Genomic DNA, 12,309 nt, shown 5'->3' on the forward strand with positions numbered 1-12,309 from the left:
CTACACTTATATACTTTCCAACTTAACAGAAGATTCCATATATATTAGAATTACTAACAAAAATGAGAGACAGAGAGAGTATATATAATTTTTTTATTTTTAAATAATCCTAATCTTTGAAATTAACTTAGAAAAAAAAATATTACCCAAACACATACACACAGTTTGCAGCAATCTGAGAGAGGTAACCAACCCCACAAGCCTGTCACAGCCAGGGTGACCAAATTCAAGGTCCAGGAGGCACATTAATCAGTCATTAATTAGATTCTTCAACATAAACAGGACAGCTCAATGTAAGGGATACCATCAGACAAGCCAGGAAACCACAACCCTCTTCCTTTACACCTCCCCTTACCTGAAGAAAGGCATCTCTTCATGAACTATACCCTCATTGGAATGATCATTGGCATTGGTGAAGAGGACAGACCAGCCCTTAGGCAGTGTCTCGGGGCTGACGGCATAACCATGATTCTGGGACGTGATGAAGCAGCGCTTAGTAACAGCATGGATACATGGCTGGTTGTGGCCACGATTACCATACCTGAAGAGAAAAAAGGCAAATATGCAGAGATCAGCAAAATTTTGAATCAAGTGACTCTGGTCACCCGTTATAATGATGGAGAAGGTCAAAGTATACAAAACAAAGCAGCAAACAAAAAGCACAAAGGGCTTCCAAGACAGGACCTAACAAATGTGCTTTATTAAAGGACTCGACACGGGCTGTGTTTCGGCGACACTGCGCCAGGGGTCAGTCTCATAATAGCACATAAAGAATGCATAAGATAGTGCATTAAAGCTGTTTGCCCAAAATTTTGGAATATAGCTCTGCTCGAGAGGACATAGGCTTTTCTTTACTTACCGGTTCTCATGCATTCTTAATGTGCTACTATGAGATTTGAACCCTGATGCAGGCGCAGTGTTGCTGAAACATAGCCTGTGTCAGGTCTTTTAATAAAGCACATTTGTCTGGTTCTATCTTGAAAGCCCTTTGTGCTTTTTGTTTGCTACACCAGTTTAATGAGGACAACAAAAACCCTAGGATATATTATTAGTTGATTGGACATATCCATCACAAAACAAAACTTTGATGGGACCAAATAACCATACCCTAAATGAAAAACCAGCCATGGAATGATAGGGACAGCACATTAGGCTGAAATTTGGCTTTTTATACCTTTGCTACTACTGCTGATTTTCCTCTAGTGTAGTGAAAATAAAGAAAACTTGTGTGTTCCCTGAAGAATCTACCTTCTCTTCCACAGCAAGCTTGATTGCTTTCCTCAGTGAAACCTCACTGCAGTAGGAAGACATCAGCAGTAGCAGCAGAATGGGAAAGAGAACCACCTCGATTTGGAATCACTGCTTAGCCCAGAGAATCAAAGAACCCCAGAGACCTGGCTGAGGGCTGCCCAAATTGGACTATGAGGGCAGAATTGCAGCCCAATACCATCATCAGCCCAGAGACACATCAGGAAGTACTGCTCAGAGTAGAAAATGCTGCAGTAAGTATACTGGTCTCTGCTTTGTCTGCTCTCAGACTCCCTAGACTTGGCCAACCTCTAAGTGGGCTTTACAAGGAAAGAAGCTGATAACTTATAAGCAAGCATCCTTCTAACTGGAGAGAACAGTGGCATTCTCGCTGGAATCCATACAGCTTGCTTGTGACCGAGGCCTTGGTAAGTCCCTAAATAGGCAGTTACATTCTCTTTCTTTCTGTGAAATTTTGAAGAACAGAGACTCACGATACAGAGCCTTCCAATTATAAATAGTTGTTAATCTCTTGTGAAGATGAATGTGAAACTTGCTAGTTAAAGATAATACTACTAAACCAGTGAACTTCTAAAAAATACTATCATGTGGGAAAATCTGCATTTGATTGAATTTTCAGCAGACTAATTGGTAATTATTTATTTATTTACTTGCTACATTTATATCCCACATTTTCCCACCTATTTGCAGGCTCAATGTGGCTTACAATATGTTACAACAACAATCACATTAATGGAATAAGAATTTCAGAATATAGATAGAGCTAAGGTGCATAAGAATATCATGGCAATCATGTTGCTATTTTAAATAGCAAATGAATCTTCTCCACCTATTTCTAGATCCTTTTATTTACATCTTCCAAAGCAAAAATCTGTAACTGGAGACTTACAAAATCTCTCCTCAATTTCTTCCAAACAGGCTTGATTTAACGGCATTTCCTAAGTGTTCTAGAGCAGGGTGGGTTATTCCTGGAACATTGATTTTTCTCTCTGGTTTTAGACATGGATCATGACTGGACTTTACATTTCCTTTTTAGGCATAGGGAAGAGTTTGTTCTTCCAAGTTTATTCCTTATTTGATACACTGCCCTTGAGAAACCTTTCAGGTGGTTTACAATCAACTATGCCAATAAGAAAGAAAGGAACTACAGTCAGAAAAAGACAGGAAAGAACAATAGTTCTACAGAATGAAATTAGATAGCTGGGATCCTCAAAAACCCCATAGGAAGGCGACAGACTGAAAAAAGAAGATTTTTAGTCCAGTTTTGAAGTTTTCAAATGATCTTTCCAAGTGAAGATGGAGGGGAAGAGTATTCCATAATGAATGCCTTACTACACTGAAAATTTTGTTACTGACAAAATTAAAGCAAATTTTGTTTTAAGGTGAAATTAAGGCCAATGCTGGACAGACTTCAACCGTCTGTGTCCCATAAATGGCAAAAGACAGGTGACACTTCAGGAATTTGTGCTGTAGATCACTGTCACAAGTTGCGAATGAAGGTGTCCCAGACAGAACAGGTCAGCCGAGGCACCAAAAACCCTAGAGGGGAGGTGAGGGGATGAACCCAGCCACCCAGGTTTGACACCCAAGAGGCAAAGGAGACCCCTGCAGGCCACTGTCTCAGTCCAGCAGAAAGAAATGCTAAAAGAGACCTGAGAGGGAACACCCACCACCAATCAGCCTTTTACCATGTGCTTTTATTTAATTAATTTTTATTTAATTATTTCATTTTATTTTGGGGGAATCATTGAATAAACCAACCCTCAGGAGGCTAAAACTCCCAAGGACCAACTCTCAGGATTGCACAGACTTACATCTACCATCTGCTGGAGACTGAGAACAGACTGATTCTAGGGAGACTGCACAGCCCACTTACAGGTTACACAGAAGTCAGTGGTTCTCAGCCTCCATCCGTTGGTTGACGTGCATAATCCATTTGTGCTAGTCCGGCAGGACACTATAGAAATATGGCTGTAACCAAGACTCCTCATCATGTTTGGCTGCCTATATGGTTGGCATGGTGGTGACTTGACAACAAATATTTAAGCATAAGTGGCTGGGCAAACACAAAGTGGTGGGCACAGCACTGGTCACCTTGTTGGACAGACTGGATGGAGAATGGGGGTTTTTATCTGCCATTATTTACTGTGTTATCTGAACGATGGGATTATTAGGCAGTTATGTTGGAAAGACCACACCACCACCAAAATATCTACTGGGAAGGCGGTAGAAATAGAGGACATGAAATGAGGTTGAAGGGGGGGCAGACTCAAGAAAAATGTCAGGAAGTATTTTCACGGAGAGAGTGGTGGATACTTGGAATGCCCTCCTGCGGGAGGTGGTGGAGATGAAAACGGTAACAGAATTCAAAAATGTGTGGGATAAACAAAGGAATTCTGTTCAGAAGGAATGGATCCTCAGAAGCTTAGCGGAGATTTGGTGGCAGCACCTGTGGTGGGAGGCAGGGCTAGTGCTGGGCAGACTTCTACAGTCTATGTCCTGAAAATGGCAGATACAAATCAAGGTCAGGGATACACATAAAGTAGCACATATGAGTTTATCTTGTTGGGCAGACTGGATGGACCGTACAAGTCTTTCTCTGCCATCATCTACTATGTTACTATGTTACTGTAACACGAGATAGGGACCTCTTGCCATATCATATCTCCCTGGTTGCTTCAGAATACTAATTTAAATTTAGTTGAATAGTTTGTAGCCTGCTAAACCATGCCAATGATGCATCAAAGCAGTATACAAAATAGGCAGTATCAAAATATTAAACAAATTACAACAGATGTAAACTTACCACCTAACCTATAACCTAAAATTAGCATAATACTAAAAATGAAACCCCCTGCCCCAAAATTTGGAAACATGAACTGCCACATGAACAGTCTCTAGGAAAATCTGACTGAAGTAACCAGTGCTTTTTTTGTAGAAAAAAAGGTGCCGGTACTCATTATGGGCGGGGTCACCACATATGGCTCCACCCCTATGATAGCCACACCCACATTAACCACACCCCCTATACCAGCCATGGCGCATATAAACAGACATCATTGAAAATATTATAGTACTATAGGAGAAAAAAATAACGTGATTTTTTTTCATTATAAATAATCTCTGTAAGCTCTTACAGCTCCAGTATACCCAGTTCAAAATAAGACAGCCAATGTAAATTCTCAAATTGGACATATTACAAACACTAAAATGAAAATAAAATGATTTTTTTCTACCTTTGTTGTCTGGTGACTGTTTTTCTTTCCATATTGGTCCCAGTCTGTGATTCTGCTTTCCTTTGTTTTCGCTTAACTCTTCTGTGCCATTTGTCATTTTTGTCTCCTTTTTCTTTGCTTTCTTCAATATTTTTCAGGCTCTCTCTCTGTCCAGATTTAGTTCATTCTTACTATCCATTCTTTAATTTCCTTCATCTACCTGTGGCTTTTCATCTTTTCCTCACCCTTGTTCTCCCCATGCCCCTTCCTCTTATTCTCCAGTCTGTCTCTATTCCCCTTTTCCATCCAGCAGCTCTGCTTTCTCTCCCCATCCTTCCAGTGTCTCCCCTATTTCTTTCTGCATTCTTCCATCCAGCGTCTTCCCTCTTTCTCTCCCTATCCTTCCGTTTTCCCTCTCTCTCCCCATCCTTCCATCTGTTTTCCCCCTCTCTCTCCCCATCCTTCCATCTATTTTCCCTCTCTCTTTCCCCATCCTTCCATCTGTTTTTCCCTCTCTCCCCAATCCATCTGTGTTTTTCCCTCTCTCTCCCCAATCCTTCCCTCTGTTTCCCTCTCTCTCTCCCCAATCCCTCCCTCTGTTGTTTTCCCTCTTTCTCTCTCTCCCCAATCCTTCCCTCTGTTGTTTTCCCTCTTTCTCTCTCTCCCCAATCCTTCCCTCTGTTGGTTTCCCTCTTTCTCTCTCTCCCCAATCCTTCCCTCTTTCTCTCTCTCCCCAATCCTTCCCTCTGTTGTTTTCCCTCTTTCTCTCTCTCCCCAATCCTTCCCTCTGTTTTCCCTCTTTCTCTCTCTCCCCAATCCTTCCCTCTGTTGGTTTCCCTCTTTCTCTCTCTCCCCAATCCCTCCCCTCTGTTGGTTTCCCTTTTTCTCTCTCTCCCCAATCCTTCTCTCTGTTGGTTTCCCTCTTTCTCTCTCTCCCCAATCCCTCCCCTCTGTTGGTTTCCCTTTTTCTCTCTCTCCCCAATCCTTCCCTCTGTTGGTTTCCCTCTTTCTCTCTCTCCCCAATCCCTCCCTCTGTTGGTTTCCCTTTTTCTCTCTCTCCCCAATCCTTCCCTCTGTTGGTTTCCCTCTTTCTCTCTCTCCCCAATCCTTCCCTCTGTTGGTTTCCCTCTTTCTCTCTCTCCCCATCCTTCCATCTGTTTTTCCCCTCTCCCCAATCCTTCCATCTGTTTTTCCCTCTCTCCCCCCATCCTTCCATCTGTTTTCCCCTCTCTCCCCCCATCCTTCCATCTGTTTTCCCCTCTCTCCCCAATCCTTCCCTCTGTTGTTTTCCCTCTTTCCCTCTCCCCAATCCTTCCCTCTGTTGGTTTCCCTCTTTCTCTCTCTCCCCATCCTTCCATCTGTTTTCCCCTCTCTCTCCCCAATCCTTCCCTGTTTTCCCTCTTTCCCTCTCCCCAATCCTTCCCTCTGTTGTTTTCCCTCTTTCCCTCTCTCCCCAATCCTTCCCTCTGTTTTCCCTCTTTCCCTCTCTCCCCAATCCTTCCCTCTGTTGTTTTCCCTCTTTCCCCAATCCTTCCCTCTGTTGTTTTCCCTCTTTCCCCAATCCTTCCCTCTGTTGTTTTCCCTCTTTCCCTCTCTCCCCAATCCTTCCCTCTGTTGTTTTCCCTCTCTCTCTCCCCAATCCTTCTCTCTGTTGTTTTCCCTCTTTCCCTCTCTCCCCAATCCTTCCCTCTGTTGTTTTCCCTCTTTCTCTCTCTCCCCAATCCTTCCCTTTGTTGGTTTCCCTCTTTCTCTCTCTCCCCAATCCTTCCCTCTGTTGGATTCCCTCTCCCTGCCAAGTTTGGCGCGAACGGCGCGAAGTCGCGACGCACCAGCCCCTATTTCCAGCCGCTGCTGCTTCTCCTGTTGAGCAGCAGCGGCCGCTACACAAAGAAAAAGAAGATTAAAAAAAAAAAAACTTCAAACCTGGCTGAAACGCGGCACCCATTAGGCATTGGCTGTTGCCCCGCAGCCGCTCCTCCTCTTGCCTCTACGTCACTGCCCCTGGAGGAAGACCCCGGAGGAGCGCAGTGACGTAGAGGCAAGAGGAGGAACGGCTGCGGGGCAACAGCCAATGCCTAATGGCTGTCTACAGTGCCGGGGTGCCGCGTTTCAGCCAGGTTAGAAGTTTTTTTTAAAAATCTTTTTCTTTGTGTAGCGGCCGCTGCTGCTCAACAGGAGAAGCAGCAGCGGCCGGAAATGGGGGCTGGCACTGCATGCGGGACATGGACTCACGGGGCGGGGTGAGCAAAAAAAAAAAAAGGTGCCGGTACGCCGTACCGTTGCGTACCGGCACAAAAAAAGCACTGGAAGTAACAGACCTAAAATGCAGACAGTGACTGATCTTTCATTCTATTCTCTGCATTTGTTAGTTGCTCAATCCCTAATTTTTCATGACATGGAGCCATAAGCAGTCTTAAAATATGACACATTTGAAGTTCTGTAACTTTTTTATTCTTCCACATAAAGGGATGAGGTTTGGACTGTTGTATTACAAACTGTTTGCTCCAAAATAATTCATTAAAATCTTTTTTTTTTTTCTGGAGACTTCAGTTATCTTTTCCCAGATATGGTCACATATGGAATAATACACCACAATCCAATATTAAACTTACAACTATGCAGGAGCTCCAAGAATTATTCAAAGAATTCCGGTAGTATGGCACACCCCTCCCTCACCCACAAAATTATTTTGAGCCATTAAAAATCAAGACTACCTCACAAAACCATCCAGTCAAATTAATTAAAAAAAAATTGCATGCACCACAACAAAACCATTTACTTGACAGGAAGAGCTCCATGTGTACTATACTGTGTTATTGCAGACTTTACTTATCTCTGGTCAAGGACAAACGTCCTCAACATCACCCTCTATATATCTGTCTGACGCATGCTTGATTTTCATACCCCTACTTTTGCTGCATATAATTCTAATCAATTCCAAGTTCCTACAACCCCCATAGTACTTCCCCTGAGCATCCCTCTTTTCTGTTTCACACTGAAATTCCACTGAGCTTCTACTATGAAAAGTGCTATTTTTTGTAACGTTTAGAGACTTTATAGACATTTTAGTTGTTTTTTTAAGCATACAATCCCTTTCCTTCCTTTCCTCAGGAGGAGAATATGAACATCTTAAGTCTTATGTATAAGAGCAGTTTTCCTTAATGCAAGGTCCTAGGGCTAGTGGCAGCCCCCCATCTATAAGTGTGGCCTCTGACTCCCCTTCCCTCCAACAGAATCTTGCTAGTGGTATTACATCCACATCAACTGTTCTGTTTTCTACCTGCACCATTCAGCTCTCTCTAAGTCTGAGAAACATACTGCCTGAACTCATTCACTATTCTCATAAGACAGAAAGCATTGTAGGAGACTGGGTGTTAGCAGCTCAAACTTGCTGGGAGAATGGTAGCCTCCATGCTGGGCAGATGCAGGTAACAGAGCTCCACAATTCCTTCTCCCTGCTCCCTTTTAAAAGTGCCGCTGACGGTCTGAGGTTGGGTGCAGGTTGGAGTGTATGCTAGCCTGCCCCGCTATACACTGGTAAAATACCACTGGTCCTTTAAGGAGAAGAACACCCCATTGATCAAAGATCTCTATGTGCACAAGGCTGCAAAATTGGGGGATGTTGGTGGCGCATCTCCTGCCGGAAGTGTATTGCAAGCAGAGAAACCCCGCAGTTGAAACCTACTGAGCACTCTCCAGATGATGCCCTCGCGCTGGTGTTGGAAGAATTCAGAACTGCTAAACTAGAGATTGCAGAAATGGCTGGAAAAACACTTGGGAGAGATTACTGAGTGGGTACACCAGACAGAAGGGCGAATTCATGAAGTGGAAGTTGCGCAAGACACGTGTGCGGACCTCATGGCGGAAACGAGAAAACAAGTGCGACTTTTGAATACCAAAGTTGAAGACCTTGAAAATCGGCATAGACGGTCAAATCTACAAATTTATGGAATTCCAGAGACAGCAGAGGGGAACTCTGCTTTATCTTTCATCCAGAAGGTGCTGCTTAAGCGTTTCCCCAAATTCTCTGGCTCTGCCAACCTGTGAGCTGGAGACAGGACGTCAGACTCAGTCAGAAACCAAACGAAGGAAGAAGACTTCGGCTGGTGGGGGTTGGGGTCCCCCGCCAGCAAAGGTGGTACGCGACTGAGACAGCAGGATCGAGAGGGTCATCTGCAGGGGGGGGGGGGTCAAAGTTGATGGAGGTGTCGGCAATGGCGGGCAGGCGGGGGGCTAAAATGTGCCCCCTCACCTTGGCTCTGGAACTTCCTACCATTGAAGTCTGGCTACGCCTCTGGAACAAACATGTGGATAAAGGTGAACCAGTCAATACTGTGTATCTGGATTTTCAAAAGGCTTTTGACAAAGTACCTCATGAAAGACTCCAGAGGAAATTGGAAAGTCATGGGATAGTGTTCTGGAATTTTCTGGTCTTTTCTTTTGAGTCTGATTATTTCTGTGTGTTTCTGTGAGCTTCCACTGATGGTGGCAAGACAGGAATTTCTTGCTGACCACAAACTGACAAGATCCCCATTGTCATGACATCCCAACTGTTTGTTACAAATATAATTTACTGAGCACAGGTGTGGCAAGGACCCTAAGGGCCCTATCACAGGTCTCCAATGTACTTGCAGGATTGCTGATTGGATGATATAGGAGGTGGTCCATTGTGATGGGAAGGGTATATAAGTAACTGCTCATTTCAAGAGATACTGAAATAGCCTGGCTGGCAGGAGAGCTTCATATCCTTGCCACAGCCTATTTCCCGAGGGGGGAGGGGGTGTACATTCTTTCTCTCAGCTCTGTGACCTTTTGTATAACCATTGAGGAATAAACTTTCCTTCCTCCTTTTTCTCTTTTCAGCTATTCTTTATATAATTAGTCTGACTTTTTATAATTACCAAAGCTACTGATGTTAGATTTTGTAAGTTTGCTATTATTTTCCACAACTTGCTACTGATATCTGATCATGTGCTGGTGAGTAATAAATGCCATTTTTTTCTCTAATTCCTAACCTTTTTTCTGTGTTCAGAGAATAGAAAAGACAAAAATCGCACCCAGTACAATAGAAGGTAGTGTTCTTTTGTGGATTAAAAATTGATTAAAGGATAGAAAATAGAGAGTAGGGTTAAATGATCAGTATTCTCAATGGAGAAGGGTAGATAGTGGGGTTCCACGGGGGTCTGTGTTGGGACCTCTGCTTTTTAACATATTTATAAATGATCTAGTTATGGGAATAACTTGTGAGGTAATTAAATTTGCCGATGACACAAAGTTATTCAAAGTTGTTAAATCACAAGAGGATTGTGAAAAACTGCAAGGCGACCTTACGAGACTGGGAGAATGGGCATCCAAATGGCAGAAGAATTTTAATGTGAGCAAGTAAAAAAGTGAAGAATGTGGGAAAGAGGAACCCGAACTATAGCTACGTGATGCAAGGTTCCGCATTAGGAGTCATCGTTGATGGTACTTTGAAACCCTTTGCTCAGTGTGCTATGGCAGCAAAGAAAGCAAACAGAATGTTAGGTATTATTAGGAAAGGAATGGAAAATAAAAACAAAGATGTTATAATGCCTTTGTATCGTTCCACAGTGTGACCGCACCTTGAATACTGTGTGCAATTCTGGTCACCACATCTCAAAAAAGATATAGTGGAATTAGAAAAGGTACAGAGAAGGGCGACGAAAATGATAAAGGGGATGGGACGACTTCCCTATGAGAAAAGGCTGAAACAGCTATGACTCTTCATGTTGTTACCCTGTTCCTGAAGAGCACAGTCTTACTATACCTGTTGGTTGTAGTCATGGCAGATACCTCAGACTTTGATTCGGGAAGGTGCAACACAATATAAATTAACCTCATTCTTGCAACTCTAAGCTGCAAGAAGGAAAAGAAACTAAATGTAGAAGATATTCCTTTAAATAAAATTACCTGAGGTAAGATGTTAAACCAATGAAATTTTTATTGACAGCCAAAATTGGAATGCAAAGCTTTTCTCAGAATACTAACTTTTCTTTTAATTTTTGTAATGTATTTTGAATGCAATATATATATATATATATATATATATATATATATATATATATATATATATATATGAATATAACATCTTTTTAATAAAAACCTGGTTCAGCAATATCCTAAAATTTTGCTTTAACTTATTTTTCATTCTTTGTTTCTTCTTTCTAATTATACAGTATAAAGAAATTTTACATCTCAAGACTCCTGCAATACATCAGGTAAGTATAACATTTAAAGTTTCAAGAACTGTTTAGAATTTAACCCTATTCTTTCTTAACTTGAAACCCACTTTCAACATAAGAATTGATTCTTTGTGTGTTGTTCTATTCCCTTTTCCTCCAGGTACCAGTGTTTCACCGATTTTGTTTCCCCAGTCCACTTCAGGCAAGTATTGCTATTTCGTCTCTCACTATTTGTGGTGTAATCTATGTCTATGGCTTGTGTATGGTATTTATCAGGAAACATTTACTTTTTACCCATTCTTTAGTGATTCCTAGAACAAGCTGCAAAGCTATTATTTCAGGATAATAATGATGTTCCAGAATGTACCACGCCAAGTCTCTCTGGCACCCTTTTTCAAGGAATACATTTAAACTGGCACCAGTTAATTGATCACCTTGAAAATCTGAGGAAACTACATATTTTATTCTTCTAGTGCTCCTCCTTTTATCCAAGTCCAGCGAAAACTGGAGGAGGAGGAGGAGGAACTGCTCATACTTACTTCATTTTGTAGGTCTTGGCCCCAATGACCAATGAGAGGAGCTGGTGGCCCAAACAGATCCCAAATACAGGTACCGGGTCCTCTTTTGTGACCACTTGCTGGATGTTGTCTATGGCTTCCTGGCAGAAGACAGGATCCCCGGGACCATTGCTGATAAACAGACCATCAAACTCTAGAAGAGATAGGAAAGCTGAGATACTAAACCCATTTTTGCTAGTAATAACACACCAGATGCCTAAATCTGATTGTGCCTAAGCATGTATAGATAAAGAGATATAGTAGCATAGTGGATGAGGGCAGATAAGAACTGTGACAAAACAGTGGGTTTTAAGCCTGTAAACTATATTATTTCTTGAAGTGTATTTTTCTAGTTTGGCCAGCAGGTGATACATGTTTATGCTTAAAGCTACTACAGAAGTAAGATGCAGTATACTTTTGAAAAACTTGTTCTGGGCTCTGATTGGCCCAGGAGCTCAATTCATCTAGTATGTACTGGCTTTTTTCACCAGTCTTAGTCAGTGAGAAGAGAGAGAAAGATCTCTTTGCAGAGGCCCTGTCAACAGTTATATTTGATAACCTGTGAGCAGCTATATGTCCTAAACTCCCCAGGTACTATTTAGATAGTAAACAAATGTTCAGATAGGAACTATTTCAGTTATCTGTTTGCCAATTACACCTTTTCTATTCATTGTTCTAATTTTTCATGACAATAAACATTTTTAGTTGATTGCCTCTGCTTGTCTGGACTGATTAAGAATCCTGGTGGTTTGTATGTTGGGTCTGTGAGTGCTTTTGAGAAACTGTGGGACCACTTAGAGTGTGACCCCAGTAACCTAGAAATCACTGGGGATAATTTGAGAGCAGGAGACTCACCCAGAGTGGTTAGGACCCAGTCAGTGGGTGCTACAGCAGAGAACAAGCGGCAGGTGCAGGCAGACCTAAGCTGTGCTGGGGATAGAGCCTCTTAAGTGGCCGTGGGGTAGCCCCGGGTGGGTGGCTAGGCGTTTCATGACAAGAACCAACCATCCAATACAGTTTGCCTGGCTATACTCCTCTCTGGTTCTCTTCTGCTCCGGATAAAAG

The 12,309-nt window shown here is 42.5% G+C and overlaps 1 protein-coding gene across 1 annotated transcript in view; it reads right to left on the reverse strand.

Annotated features, from left to right (window-relative positions):
* The window catches only part of CAD (carbamoyl-phosphate synthetase 2, aspartate transcarbamylase, and dihydroorotase), a 448,399-nt gene that overhangs the window by 357,817 nt on the left and 78,273 nt on the right, over window positions 1-12,309 (reverse strand). The window contains exons 6-7 of the mRNA XM_030198598.1: window positions 11,227-11,398; window positions 356-541 (exon numbers count right to left, since the gene is read on the reverse strand). Coding sequence (XP_030054458.1) covers window positions 356-541; window positions 11,227-11,398 — 358 coding nt within the window. The remainder of the gene's footprint in view (window positions 1-355; window positions 542-11,226; window positions 11,399-12,309) is intronic.

The sequence above is a fragment of the Microcaecilia unicolor genome, chromosome 3 (genome assembly GCF_901765095.1).
Source record: "Microcaecilia unicolor chromosome 3, aMicUni1.1, whole genome shotgun sequence".
Taxonomy (NCBI): Eukaryota; Metazoa; Chordata; class Amphibia; order Gymnophiona; family Siphonopidae; genus Microcaecilia; species Microcaecilia unicolor.